Raw genomic sequence first — 15,500 nt, forward strand, 5'->3', positions numbered from 1 at the left:
AGTCTTCATCTCTGTTATCCAGAACTTTCAGTTCCCGTGACACTACCAATAGAAAACTAGACATACTGTGACAACCGTTTTTGATTTATTTATTTACTGGAGTGAGAGAGAGTGCGAGCATGCAAGCAGGGAGAGGGGAGAGGGGAGAGGGGCAGAGGGAGAGTGAGAACCCCAAGCAATCCACACTCAGCGCAGAACCCGATGTGGGGCTCGACTGCACAACCCTGGGATCGTGACCTGAGCCAAAATTAAGGGTCGGACACTCATCTGACCAAGACACCCCGTGACAACTATGTCTGACCTCAAGGCTATTTTCCTCTTTCTTTTGGGTGGTGTGGCCCCAAGTCAGAATTCTGTGGTTGTATGTTGATGGTGTCTCCTAGGGCAATACAGATGTTCAGTACTGAACTTCAGTGTAGGGATGGCTCTGGCTTCCGGACTCATCCTTCTGATGACATTTCTTTCTCAGAATGGGCTGCTGTCAGCCCTCCCCTATTTGTTTGCCTGGAGCTTTGGTATCCTGGCAGGTCACGCTGCAGACTTCTTCCTGTCCAGGAATATTCTCCGCCTCAATACCATCCGGAAGCTCTTCAGCACACTAGGTAAGGAACAGCCAGGACATTCGAGCACTTTGAGTTACTTCACCCCATCTTCGGGACGCCCCTAATTGTGTTGTCTGGATGGCTCCCCAGGACTTTTCCTGCCTCCCTTCTTCGGTCTGTGCCTGATTCACTTGAGTTTCAGCTTCTCCAGCACCATCGTTTTCCTGATACTTACTGGTTCCACAGGAAGCTTTTGCATGGCCGGACTACTTATAAATGGCTTGGATATTGCTCCCAGGTACGGTGGGAAACATCTCTTTCTTGTATCCAAGCTCTCCAGGGCGCTTTAAGATTTCCACCGTGTTGTGAGTTCATGGCCGGCAGGCCAAAATGCTTCCCAAAGAAGCATCAGTATAGTTCAGAAATCTCCTCTAAGTGATAATTATGTGCCTAATGATATATTAATGTGTGCAACTCTTATGTGTATGAAGTGTAGCCCAGTGATTCAGAGCACAGGTTCTAAAGTCGGAAGGTTCGGTTTCGATAAAAGCGTGAACACGCGGCTCAAGCTACCTGCTTACCTTCTCTGTGCCTGCTTCACATCTACAAAACGGGGGTAATAAGAGAATGTTGACCTCATAGGGTTATTAGAGGATTAAATACGTTAACAGGTCAAATACACAGAAGAGCGCCGGGCACACAGCGAACACTGCGTAAAGGTTAGTTGCTCTGCTGTCGTCGTTACTGTATGCACGTTTATATATCATGAATCTTCGTGACAACCCCCCAGTCAGTAAACATACTTATTTAACAACCAAGGAAACTGAGGGTCAGATACTTGTCCGTCTAAGACCTCATCACTGGTTTGGGATCTTACTTAGGATTTGAATCCAGATCCGTCTAGCAAGATCTTTTTGCTCTCTTTACTGTTCCGCCTTTTAATTGAATTTAGTTTAACTTAAATTTTTTATTTAAAATTTTTTTAATGTTTATGTATTTTTGAGAGAGAGAGAGAGAGAGAGAGAGAGTGTGAAGCAGGCTCCAGGCTCCAAGCTGTCAGCACAGAGTCTGACATGGGGCCTGACCTCACAAACCGTGAGATCATGACCCGAGCCGAAGTCAGACACGTCACTGATTGAGCCACCCAGGGTCCCCAGTTCAGCCCTTGTTGAAGATACACTAAGTGTGACTGATGGCAGCAGTTCTGCCATTTGCACAGTTCCAGGGGGCGCTGTCTACATCGTACTTTGCGGGGCTAGTAGTCCCTGGGGAACTTAGATCCACTATGAACACGATTCTCTGAAGTTTAGTAACGCAGGGGCCGTGGGGCTAGAGATGCAAAATCAACAAAAAATAATCCACTTGTCAACTCTTACAAAGAACCTCGTCCATCATATCTACACAAGGTGAGCGTCAGAGTGATGAGGACATGTATCCATTTGTTTCATTCAGTTCCAAGGCCCTCCTTAAAAATGCCCACAGGTGTTCTGATCACCTGGAGTTGTAGAAAAACGTGTAAGGATTATTTGATATAGAAAGCACCATGTCAAATGAGCCTTATGCACTTTGAGGTCAAGGATGAGAAAGGAGGGGCGCCTGGGTGGCTCAGTCGGTCAAGCGTCCGATTTCGGCTCGGGTCATGATCTCACGGTTCATGGGTTCGAGCCCCACATCGGGGTCTGTGCTGACAGCTCAGAGCCTGGAGCCTGCTTCGGATTCTGTGTCTCCCTCTCTCTGCCCCTCTCCCACTTGTGCTCTCTCTCTCTCAAAAACAAATAAACATAAAAAAAAAAAAAAACGAAAAGAAGGAGAAAGGAAATTACAAATAGTAGCATTTCTTGAGTATTTTTCACGTGCCCATCATGCCGCAGTGTGAATGAGATCATGTTGTCCACATGAGTGTGGGCGAGGAAACAAAAGAGCAGGGTAAGGAATTTATGTTAAGTAACGCAGCAATAAGGACGGAGGGTGCATACCTACCTACATCTGCTTCCAAAGTGGACCAGCTGTAGTCACTCCCTCAACAGTGCCAGTTGCTAGCATCTGCTCAGTAGGACCTGAAATATCTCAACCAGCAGGGGCTGGGGTAACACAGCACTTGGCCTGAGTTGCACTGTCCCAACGGACCCAAACTCCAGGTCGGCCAGCTAATTTTGTAGAGTCGGGGAGAATAAATATCCTAATACACAAACTAGAAACAATTCTCAGTCTCTTAAGCTAGGTTGTCCTCGGTCTTTAGGGCATACGTGCATTATAGCTCAACCGTATCAATGGGTAGGGCTTAATCGCCTTTTACTAATGGGATGGAGACCAAACTTACTTAAAGCAGAATGTTCCTAATCATATACTTCTCTTGCCTATTAGAGAGAGTTCTCTAAGCAGATACAGTTCCGAATTGTCCTCTCGGGGAAATTTGGTCTTTGTTAGAACTGAAGAGTAGTACAGGGATTATATAGGTTGGAGTAGAACAGAGGTGGTGGGGAAGAAAGTTCTGGAAGGAAGCAGAAACACACACGTGGTTTTGTGAGAGTACTGTTTGGAAACTAGGATTGAGTGAGACAGAGAACCTAAGAATGTAGTGGCCGCTATTGCTTATGGTGGGTACCAAGAGTAGAAAAGCCCAGAGAATTAGAAAGATGTTCTGTGATGCGTTAAGAAGAAACTGTCATTGCCTTGACATTCTTAAAAGAAGGCTCCAAAAAAGATTTGAATTACTTTTAATTATTATTTTTCAAATAATTTTTTAAAATGTTTGTTTAGTTTTGAAAGACAGAGAGAGAGAGAGAGAGAGAGAGAGAGAGTAAGCAGGGGAAGGACAGAGAGAGAGGGAGCCACAGAATGCAAAGCAGGCTCCAAGCTTTGAGCTGTCAGCACAGAGCCCGACCGGGGGCTCGAACTCACAAACTGTGAGATCATGACCTGGGCTGAAGTCCAACGCTTAACTGACCGAGCCACCCAGGAGCCCCCACTTTTAATTATTTTTGACTGGATGGATTGTGCACCCCCTCCGTGTGGGTCTCAACTGTAGTTCAGGTATTGGAATATTATTTGGGCTCTACTAAATCATAGTACGCCAAAATATAACACGGATAAAATTGAAAGTCTACTTCAGTGGCTATTTATATTTCCAAAATGCTTTTTACCCCAGACTGTTGCAGCTGAGGAATGAGCAAATTTAGAGCAGACGGTTGTCCAGAAGATTATCCTGCGTTACAGCAACCTCCAGGTTGTTTTCATTCCTCATATCAAATAGCTACTGTTTGAGGATTGAATGGCACGAGGATTAGAGCATCACACGTTCTCCCCTTGCCACTCTCAGATCAAAAGAACCGTCTGCTCCATCGTATGGATAGATCATGGTTTTCAGAGGAATTGTCAAGGCATTCAGGATATTGACACCGAAGATTCTGTTTATTTCTTCAACTATGGAATGAAATCACCTCTCTTAGTACAAATAGGTCACATCCTTTCCCCGGTAACAACATGCTAAAGACTTCTGAATCTGGGAGGAGAACACAGTCGTCAAAGATGTCCTAGTTACCGAAGAGATAACAGGACAAATATAAAGAAAACCGCTCCTACACTTGTCAGAGTAAGATTACCAAAACCAGAAAGGTGGGGAGGGAGAAACAGAGATCTCTTAAAAACAGCCAAGTGCAAAAGGCACGTTGCTTTCAAAGAAGAAATAATAAGAGTGAACAGGAACGATGAAAGCTAGAAACGAATCTCAAATAGGTAAAAAAAATAATTAAATAAACTAAAATCACTGTTAACTAGAAATCTATCTTCAGCAACAATTCCTTCAAGAATTAAGGCAATATAAAAATATTTTCAGGCAAATTATGAGAATTCACCAGCAACAGACACCCAATGAAAACTTATTAAATGGGAATTCTTTGGACAGAAGAAAAATAATCACAGATGAAGCATAGAAATATGGAATGAAGAAAGAGAGAGAGAGAGGAAAAAATAAAATAAATCTAATAATTATTGAATTCACAAAAGACAATACCATTAGGGTATAAAAATATGTAAATTAAAATGCACCACAATGAACAGCACAAAAGATAAAAAGGCACAAATGAATATGTGAATACGTGTTCTAAGATGTTTTAATTAATGGGAATTTGCAAGACTATTCATTTATATTAGACTAAAATAAGTCAAGAATATGTATTTTAATCTCTAGGGTAACTACTGAAGAAAATAATGATGTAAAGAAAATATTTTTAAAAAACAATGAAAAAGAAGTAAAGAGTAAAGTTTAAAAAGAAACATAAAATTGGTGGGATAAAGAATGATGATCATTTTAAGTCAAATGTATCAAAAAAAACATAAAATATAAAAGGACTATATGTTCCAAATTAACTTAATCTGGATTAAAATAAAAACAAAAACCAAATATAATAGGTTAAAAGCAAAATCAAGGAAAACAGATCAGCCAAAGTAGACTTTAAGTCAAGATGCATTACTAGAAATAAGAATTTTTAATGATTATTTCAATTCACTAGAAGATATAAGTTTCTAAGTTTCTATGCACCCAACATTGTACAGCTGCAAAGCAAAATTTGAGAAAACTGTTCAACTTCCACACAGGATTCAGCAGCTGTGGATGACTGACATTCCAGGTGGGAAACCTTTGAAAAGGCCAAATAAAGTACCAAAAGTAGGGACGCCTGTCTTGATCTTGGGGTTGTAGGTTCAAGCCCCATATAGGGTGTAGAGATTACTTGAAAAAAAAGTCTTTAAAAGACATACCAAAAACAGTCATTAAAAGACATCAGGCTGCAGCAGAGGCCAATAAGACCAAAAACACAAGAGGACAGCACCTCTGAGGTGAGCGGACAGTTCCTGCCACTTTTTTCTTGGGGTCATGTGCCAATTGTAAAATGGCTAATAATCCAGGTTTGGACCTGGGAGGAGGCTGCTTCTCTGAATAGAGAGATTAGCCAAGCTTCCAGGTGCACGGGCTGGAGCGACAACATTGGAAATTAAGAGAATTTGAGCATAAAGTCACTTTCTCTCCTTGAGATATTTGTTGAATTCTGAAGTTCGACCGGGCAAGTGGCAGAATTTCCTATACTATCTGTACAAAGGAGACAAGATCTACCAAAGCCTGGAGGGCCCCGGCCAAATATACTGAACTCTCCATGTAACAACATGGAGTGCAATACCTAGGGGGGTTCTAGAGGTAAACTGACTCTTGCCAACAGTGGAACCTAGCCTCATCTTAGTTCATTCCCTAATTAGATTAGCGATCTATTCCCTCCTCTCCAAATCTAGTACAGAGAACAGTGAATCTTTTCTTGAAAAGTATGACATATTCTTGGAGTCCCTACAGCTCTTATTCACAATGTCCAGCATTTAATAAAAAATTACTAGGCATGACAAGGGATAGGGCCATGTGATCAGTAACCATAAATGCATCAGAAATAGTCCTACCACTGATAGAGATATTAAAGTTATCAGGTGAGAAGAACTTCGCAATAGCTGTGATGAATATACCAAGAAACCAGGGGGGGAAAGCTGAAGAAAAGAGATGAAAACATAAAGAATTTGACCAGCAATGGAATCTATACAAACAATCAAATGGAAGTTTGAGAGCTGAAGAATAAAATGTCTGCAATTAAAATCTTAATAGGGTTTTTTTTTAATTTTTTATTGTTTTTTTTTATTATTTCTGGGAGGCAGAGAGAGGCAGAGAGCAAGCAGGGAAGGGGCAGAGAGAGGGAGACACAGAATCGGAAGCAGGCTCCAGGCTCTGAGCTCTCAGGACAGAGCCCGATGTGGGGCTTGAACTCTCAGACTGCGAGATCATGACCTGAACTGTAGTTGGCCGCCCAACGGACTGAGCCACCCAGGCGCCCCAGTAGATAGGTTTAATGACAAATTAGCCACAAAGAGAAGACAGGATTGGTATATAGGAAGGTGTATCATAGGAAATATCCAAACTGAAATATACAGGGAAAAAAAAAAAGAGAATAAACAGAAATGTGGAATGAAGTAAAAAGGCTAACAAATCTGTACTTGAGTCTCAGAAGGAAAGGAGAAATAAAATGGGACATAAGCCATATTTTATGAGAAAACAGCCCCAAGTAATATTAAAGTAATGAAAGATGGTAAACCACACATGCACAAAGCTCTGTGAATTTCAACCATGTGACATGTAAATTATAATATACACATTAAGAATGCCAAAAACCAAAGACAAAGAAAAAAAATCTTAAAAGGAACTAGAGAGAAAAGGCATGTTACTTTCAAGTAGCACAATATTAAGCCTGACCTCTGGTTTCAACAGAAACCATGAAATCCAGAGGTAATGAGATGAGCTCTATAAAGTGCTAAAAGAAATAAATGTCAGCCTAGAATTTTATACCTAGTGAAAACACTCTTCGAAAGTCAAAGCAAAATAAAAATGTTTTCAGACAGAGAAATTGTCACCAGTGGATGTTCACTAAAAGAGATACCGAAAGAAAATTTTCAGGTAAAAAGAAATTATCCCTATTGAAACCTGATTGTGCTAGGACGACTCAGGAGTGATAAGGGGGTAAATATGTGTGTAATTATAGAGACCACTGATTTGCAAAACAGTAGAGAATACCTTGTGAGTTGAAATGCACATCAAACCAAACTGCATTAAGGAATTAAAATACAGGATGCAACAATGCAAAGAGGGAGATGCACAGAAATGTTAAAATATTAAAATCTTAAAAATGTTCTAAGCTTCCAGTGTTGTAGAGAAAAAGTACAAGTATAATTCATACTAAAGTGAAAAGGACATGCTATGTATCTTCAGTGCTTGAAAACAACAGTGAAATACTGTCATAGATGGAAAAAATAAAACCGATGAATCTAGAAGAAAAAGGGGAATGTGAAAGCGGAGGTCAAAAAGAAAATAGTGAACAGATAAAGACAGTCATAAGTATATCAGTTATTGTATTAGACCAATATGGATGAAATATTCCAAGTGAGTATCAAGACTGTCCAGCTCAATGATAAAGGACACTGTAGCCTGCTATAAATAAAACATGAAATAAACATGAGGACATAGCACGGATGCAATTAAAGGCTATAGAGAGGTATCCCAGGCAAATATTAACCAAAAGAAGATTGAAACAACTATGCTAGTATCGGAAAAAGTGGAACACTACTAGAAATAAAGTGTTAGTTCACAATGGTGAAGAGAAAAATATCAGAATTATACCTCTGAATCCAAGAATACAGCCTTAATTTATATTCAGTACAAACTGAGAGGACTCAAAGAGCTAGACAAATGTACCACGGAGGGAGAAATTTTCATAACCTCTTTGAACAGCTTGTACAAAATATGAGGGAGACACGAAGTTAGTAAGGACGTGGACGACTAGAATGACAAGAACAAAATGTGACGGGCTTGACCTAATTGACGAATATGGAACATGACACTGTGCTCGAGGAGAGGATCCCAATTATTTTCAGTTGCCTACAGGACAGTTACTGAAACTGACAATATGCTGGGTCATAAAGTGAGCTGCAATTAATTTAAAACGATTGAAATCATTCAGAAGAGTAACACCTTGGACTGCGAGTAACTTGTCCTGTGAGTGTTCTGCAGGACAAGCAAACGTTTCTAATAAATTTTAACTTGATAAACGAGCGACGTCTTGCAATACGAGTTGTACGTGAGGCCAAATGTCACCTGATCACAACTGAGCGAACGGTTCTTGAAATTCACTCTGATATACACGTGCTTTCGATTACAAGGATGTTTCCGGAATGAATTATGCTCACATACCAAGGTTTTACTGTATATTCTTAGATCACAGTGAATTAAGGTTGCCATCAAAAGTAAATGACACATAACCTATTGCTTTCAAATTAATGTCTTAAAGAAGAAATCACAGTTGGAATTAGAAAATACTTTCACTAAATTATAATGAAATAGGACATTTCAAAGTATGTGGGATGGTTTTAAAATCATGCCCAGAGAGACATGTATAGCTTTAAACATATACATCGAAAGACAGTTAAGTCTTCAAATCAATAATCATGTTTTGATCTCAAGTAGCCAGGAAAAAAGGAGCAAATTTAACCCTCCCCCCAAATTATGAAGATTAGGAGGAAAAAGTCGTAACATAAAATCGACAATGTCACAGGTTGGTTCTTTGGGAATTAATAAAATTAGTAAAATAACGAAGCTGATTAAGAAAAATAAAGAGAAAAACGGTCAAATGAGTAACATCAAAGTGTGCATTATGGTAAGTCACAGCATATAAAAAGGAAATAATATTATGGACAACTTCATGTCAGTAAATCTGACAATTAGATGACACTGAAAAGTTCTTCAACACACACACACACACACACACACAGTCATAAAATATAATTTTTAATATCATTATGGGGAGAGGGGCTCATGAAGGCAAATGTGACAAAGGCCCACAAAAGTCATCAGTGGCCCAATTCCCACAAAGACCTTAGGGGTCCTACCGCTAAAATGAAAAAGGGAACTCTACCTTCCGGGGACAGTTGGAGGTCTCTGCCCCGATCTGCACCTGTGGCTGCTCACGATCATAAATGTTCTTCTTTACACATTAGGACACACCCTCTAGCTCCCCCGAAAAAGCAAATCAAATTTGCACCCAGTGACTGCCTACAGCTGCCTGCAGGGACTCTGGGTCCCTAGGTGATGCCTCTCTTAAGACACAGAAACTAAGAGACCAACTACACACAGCCTCCCACATGTGAAGGCAGAGGAGGAATAAAATAGACCCAGGGACACAAAATCAAATGGACAGAACAAAACAAACAGAAAACCCTCACTCTCAGAAAAAGGAAGAACACACAGAACCTCTAATGGTGAAAGCTGTTAGGCAGGAAAGGCAAAGACTCCCCATCCTGGAGAGAACTCATTTCTCGGAAAGACACTGATTCCGCTCTCTGAAAGGCACTTCCTTGTGCTCTGTGGCTTGATGGATTTGAGCCCTAGTGTATTGATCATTCTCTGTGGCTTCCCTGAGTTTGTAGTTTACTTGCTGCAGAGCTGGGTCTGGGTACCCAGGACTGGCCAAGCACTGTTGTTTGGAAACTAGCTTCTGCCCTCCTTGTCTGAGGACTGGAGCAGTCGCTGGGGCCAGGATCTGGGACTGTGGCAACAGGCCAGGTGAATAGAGTCCTTCCATTCTGTATTAACCCTAAACCGGTTTCTATTACCAATAAACATCACTTTCCGAATTTCTCAACTGTATTTACAGATTTCCTAATCCTGCTGGCTGTCACTCTACTATGGTCTCATTTTCTCAATCTCTTAAAAAGCCAACTTTTCTGACTTTGTGCTGTAACAAGAAAGTTAATTATATCGGCATACTTTTTTGACATTTTAATGGAATTTGAGGAGGAGGAATGAAAAATTCAAGAAATAAACAGTTAGCTCTCTTAAACCTCATTTCATTAGGCTGGCTTTTCCTGTAGTGTTTATACGACTTTACATCTGTGTTTTGTCGTTCTTTTTTGCACAGTTATTACGGATTTCTTAAGGGAGTTACAAATGTAATTGGAATGATAGGAGGACTAATTTCTTCCATTCTGTGTGGAATGATCCTGAATGAGGTAAGGAGCATTCAGACATGGGCGGTTACCTTTCTCATATTAATTGTACAGAAAGAAGGTAATGTATATACAAACAATTGTAGAGGTGACATCTGCCAGAGGTGAGTAATGAGATATTCTGTCACATCAAACCTGGTGAGATCAGGCATCCCTCCAAACCTACAGATAATACAATTTCTTTCTCACTGGATGTCAATTAGTTGTGCTGGGAACATTTTCGTCGTTGGTCAGGGGGACAGAATTGGACCTCTGTGATTTAAAAAAAAAAAAATATTTGAGAGAGAGAGAGCACACACAAGTGGGGAGGGGCAGAGAGAGAGGGAGACCCAGAATCCAAAGCCGGCTCCAGGCTCTGAGCTCTCAATGCAGAGCCGGATGCGGGGCTCAAACCCACAAGACCTTGAGATCATGAGCTGAGCCAAAGTCTGACTCTTAACCGACTAAGCCAGCCACGTGCCCAGGATCTCTGTGATTTTTAATAATGGGTGTGTGGCCTGATCAAAACAGGAATTTGGCTGGGTGAATGGTGATATAAGTAACAAGATACAGTTTTGCTAGAAAAGGAACTGAAAATCAGGAGCAAATTAGAATGAAAGACCAGAAGAAACACTTCTAGAAAGGCTGACTTGTGTTTCTACAAGTGTTGTGGGCAGGGTTACTTGAAACCCTTCTCTTTTTTTTTTTTTTTTTTTTTAAATTTTTTTTTCAACGTTTTTTATTTATTTTTGGGACAGAGAGAGACAAAGCATGAACGGGGCAGGGGCAGAGAGAGAGGGAGACACAGAATCGGAAACAGGCTCCAGGCTCCGAGCCATCAGCCCAGAGCCTGATGCGGGGCTCGAACTCACGGACCGCGAGATCGTGACCTGGCTGAAGTCGGACGCTTAACCGACTGCGCCACCCAGGCGCCCCGAAACCCTTCTCTTAAGAACACTAAAATGCCCTATCAAGCTTAAACAATCATTCTACGTGCCGAGCTGATCTTGAAAAAGACGCAAGAGAAATTTTCAGAGATCGAACACGAAGGAAGAGCTTGATCCTAGGACATAAACGCCCGCTGAAGCCACGGGCCGCCCTGGGTGACCTTCCTCTTCAGCTGTGATGGACAAACCAGGAACAAGAGATAACATCCCAAAATCACTCAAAAAAAAAAAAAAAAAAAAAGTCGGGACAGACATGCCGGCATAAAACTGTAATCACAAAGGACTGCCCCTTCACACCGCTAGCCCCGTGAAGGTCATATACAAACTTGGTGTCTTTGGGGGAAAGCCCATGAGCTGTGGTGTAGCAGGATCCAGGCAATTCCTCTACGTGGTCCTGATGACCTGCGCCAAGGAGAGATGGTCTGCGTCTGCCATGGCCAGATTTCCCAAAGAGGGGAGCCCTCCACCGTCACGCTCCACGTACGTAAGGTATCGGGAAGGCAGGAGAAATCACTATACGCGTGGAAACTCCCTGATGACAGAGGTGGCCCCCGTGGAAAGGCAGAGCTCCAGGAGCCCAGGCTGCCCCCCGCCCCAGCACAGAGCCCACTCGGTCTGTTTTTGGGTTTACCTCGCTCAGACATGCTGAGTGCACCTCCAAAAGCTTGTCAGGTGAGCTGACTTCTCTGCTGGTTTCCGAAGGCTCAGAGGAAACGTGGCTCCAGAGACAGCCAAAGCTGTCTCCGTCCAGTGGGGGAACTGGTCTGTCTCAGCCCCTGCTCGGAGGGAAAGGAAAAACAGAATAAAGACCTTCTGAATACCTGAATCAATACACCAATTTTCACAAGGTTTGGGGGCCCAGATTCAAACTCGACTGGTTTCAAGTACCATAAGCCAAGAATTGAAATTTCGAGGAGGCCACAGATGCCTGGTAGAAACTAGTGAAATTTCTCTGGAGAAACTCAGCCTAAATTCATACTCCAGGATTTTCTCGTGCAGGGAAGTTTAGGGAATGTGATTTCACAATCAACCAAGAGTCACCAGACATGTGAAGAAACAAGGGGTCATGTGAGAGAATAAAAAAAATTTGGAATATATCTTTAAAGGTATTTGAAATCTATGTATATATTTAAAAAATGTTTTTAAATGTTTATTTTCGAAAGAGAGAGAGAAAGAGACACAGAGCACGAGCAGGGGAGGGGCAGAGAGAGAGGCAGGCACAGAACCCGAAGCAGGCTCCAGGCTCCGAGCTGTCAGCACAGAGCCCGACTCGAGGCTCGAACTCACGAACCGCGAGATCATGACCTGAGCTGAAGTCGGACGCTTGACCCAGGCGCCCCTATGTATGTATTTAAAGAAGCAAAAGAGAGGATCGAAAATATAAATAAGAAGCATAGCATCCGACAAAGAACCAAATCTAACCTTTGGTAACCAAAAATATAAAAAATGAAACAAAAAATTTCGGATTACATGCAGCTAACAATAACAAGAGAATTGGTGAGGCTTCTGATTCCAGTAATGAGAGAGTAATTTGGGCCAATTCTGTTAGTAAAGGTAACTTAAAAGGCCGGAAGCTCCATCGTGCCGTATCCTGTGGTAGCACGGCCATCCAACAGCCATCATAAATCCTTCCTTTCTGGAAGCCAGATTGGGAGACAGACAGCAGCAGCTGGTTTATGGAGGTGAGGCGGGTATCCCGAGGGCTACCTCTCGCTGTGCACTTGAACGCCCTCTGATCGGGTCCTGAAGTGATCGAATGAGTGCTCGGCCTTGATTAATGTGTTCTGTGTGGGGTAAGGTGAGTCAATCAGATCTGTGGTGACCAGAAGGGCAGAGCAGGAGGTTAATTATTGCAGCAACAATAATTTTTCTGGTTGAGCAACACAATTGACACACTTGGCCTAACTGATACGTACAGAGTAATGCCCCACTCAACAACCACAGAATCCTCATTCCTTTCAAGGTGTCCCGGAACGTTAACAAAATCTGACCACATACTGTGCCATGATGTAAATCCTAGCAATTGTAAACAGGACTGTGATTACACAAAATGTGTCCTCCAATCACAGTTCATTTATGACAGAAATGAAAGAGAAAAGACACGTAGAAAAAGCCGCATATGTTTCGAAAATAAGAAATGTCTTAGATCGTCAATCGCCTATATTGGCAAGCTCAGTGATTTGACTCAGTTCTTCCACTGAGAAAAGATGGTAAATTAGATTCCAGAGGACCAGTATTCTATAGAAAACCAAAGTGCGATAACACCCAAAATCAATACTGACAGGATTTCTAAGAAGATCACGTACGTTTATAAAACTGAACAACATAACAGTAAATAATTATTGGGTTTAAGAGAACATCAAAAAAAGAATCAAGTAATACTTAAACTGAATGACGGTGAACTTGGTACATTTGGAAGTATATGGGCCATTAAGGGTAATTTACAACTTCACCTAATTTATAAAAGAAAACACCAGAAAAACAACCAAAAATAAATAAACTGAGCATTCCACTCCAGAACTTGGGGGGGGGGGGGAGAAAAACAACAGAGCGAACCCAAAAGATAAGGACTAAACTAATAAGGGGGCAAATAAGTAAATTCTACAGTTAATAAAACCGTAGAGAAGATATATAAAACTTAAAATTGGTAACGTGAAAAGATTAATCCGATAAACTTTCTGGAGCAGGATACAAGAGACAAGATTCAAATAAAATACTCATTTCCCAATGAGAAAAGGGAAATGTTTTCAGGGACAATGTAGATTAAAAGCCAAGAATATTCAGAACAACCCCAGGCTGAAAAGTGGGGAAACCTGGATGAACAAAATCATTTCTAAAAATATATAATTTACCCAAATTGGCTCACGAAAGATAAAGACCATGGATGGACCAATCAAAATGGAAAACCTGAAGTAGTGTTCAAACATCTTGAACCTGAACTCAGGCCGAGGTGGCTTACCAGCTGTGTGCTACCTAATATTGGATAGTTTATTCCTATTGTCAACTACTGATGCCGGAAATTAAGAAAAAGAATTCTGAAAGCACTTATAAGTCTTGTATAATTTTGATTCCAGAACCAGATGATAGCAACGGAAGAAATATTTAGGCCTATTTAACTCATGAACAGAGATGCAAAAGTCCTAAAGAAATTATTAGTCAACCAAAGCTAAGAGTATACTAAAAAACAATACCTCATGACCAAGTGGATTTTATTTCAGTAAAGCAAAGATAGTTTAATGTAAGTGTATTTACCAGTGTAATTCATCGCATTAGATCAACGTAGAAAAAAAAAAACTTCTATGATTATCTCAATTGGCACATAAAATTCCAAAATTCGTACGAGGTTTTTTTTTTTTGCATCCGATTAGTAAAATAAGAAAGGAACTTCTTTAATGTGGAAATTTTTTTCAACTTTTTTTTTTTTAATGTTTATTCATTTTTGAGAGACAGAGAGAGACAGAGCATGAGCAGGAAAGGGACAGAGAGAGAGGGAGACACAGAATCCGAAGCAGGCTTCAGGTTTTGAGCTGTCAGCACAGAGCCCGACGTGGGGCTCGAACTCGCAAACTGCAAGATCTTGACCTAAGCCGAAGTCGGACGCTCAACCGACTGAGCCACCCAGGCGCCCCAATGTGGAAATTTTTTACACCAAAATACTATAGATTATTTTTACCGGATGAAGAAATTTAAGATGCATTTCTGATGTGGACAGAGATAGAGAGTATTACGCGATGTGAAATCAGTCAAAGAAAGACAAATCCCATATGACTTCACTCACATGTGGAATTTAAGAAATAAAACAAATGAGCAAAGGGGAAAAAAGAGAGGGAAAGAGGCAAACCAAGAAACAGATTCTCAACTATGGAGAACTCACGGATGGTCACGGGGTGGGGGTGACTTCTCACCAGGTAACGTATGGATATGTTGAATCACTGTATCGTACTCCTGAAAGGAATATAGCACTGTATGTTAACTGCTGGAATTTAAATTTAAAAAAAAATTCCAAAAAAAATATAAAGCTAGACATTTCATTCCCCCCCCCCAAAAAAAAAAAAAAGAAGAACTGAAAGTGTTTCAAAGCAGGTATTTGCATTTGGAAAAGGTGGTAAAAGCAATTATTTGCATTAGATGATGTTAAGTGATGATGTTTCATCAGTAACGTAACCTCACAAAGCTTTGTACATGATGGCAGCTGACAGTTTATAAAAGAAACAATAAGGAAATTAAAAAGTTGAATAAAAAATAAGATGCATACTCCTGAAGGTGAGAAATGAGAAAAGGATGCTCATACCTACATTCCTTATCAACTTTTTAACACTGGACTGGAATTTCTAGACACTGTTTTAAAAGGAAAGAAAAATACAGATTTAAGAATCAGAAAGAATAAAATAAGGCTTCAGAAAACCAACACGAGCAATAAAAAATAGAAAATGGAAGAAAGTAAGAA

General features: G+C 40.8%; 1 protein-coding gene and 1 long non-coding RNA gene across 2 annotated transcripts in view; one reads left to right on the forward strand and one right to left on the reverse strand.

Annotated features, from left to right (window-relative positions):
- LOC131513662 (uncharacterized) overlaps window positions 1-15,500 on the reverse strand; it is a 99,940-nt gene that overhangs the window by 76,970 nt on the left and 7,470 nt on the right. The window contains exon 2 of the long non-coding RNA XR_009262701.1: window positions 11,685-11,829. This is a non-coding gene — a long non-coding RNA (uncharacterized LOC131513662). The remainder of the gene's footprint in view (window positions 1-11,684; window positions 11,830-15,500) is intronic.
- Window positions 1-15,500, forward strand: part of SLC17A1 (solute carrier family 17 member 1) — a 34,905-nt gene that overhangs the window by 14,724 nt on the left and 4,681 nt on the right. The window contains exons 9-11 of the mRNA XM_058732791.1: window positions 470-602; window positions 693-840; window positions 10,040-10,130. Coding sequence (XP_058588774.1) covers window positions 470-602; window positions 693-840; window positions 10,040-10,130 — 372 coding nt within the window. The remainder of the gene's footprint in view (window positions 1-469; window positions 603-692; window positions 841-10,039; window positions 10,131-15,500) is intronic.

Source organism: Neofelis nebulosa, chromosome 6, assembly GCF_028018385.1.
Source record: "Neofelis nebulosa isolate mNeoNeb1 chromosome 6, mNeoNeb1.pri, whole genome shotgun sequence".
NCBI lineage: Eukaryota > Metazoa > Chordata > Mammalia > Carnivora > Felidae > Neofelis > Neofelis nebulosa.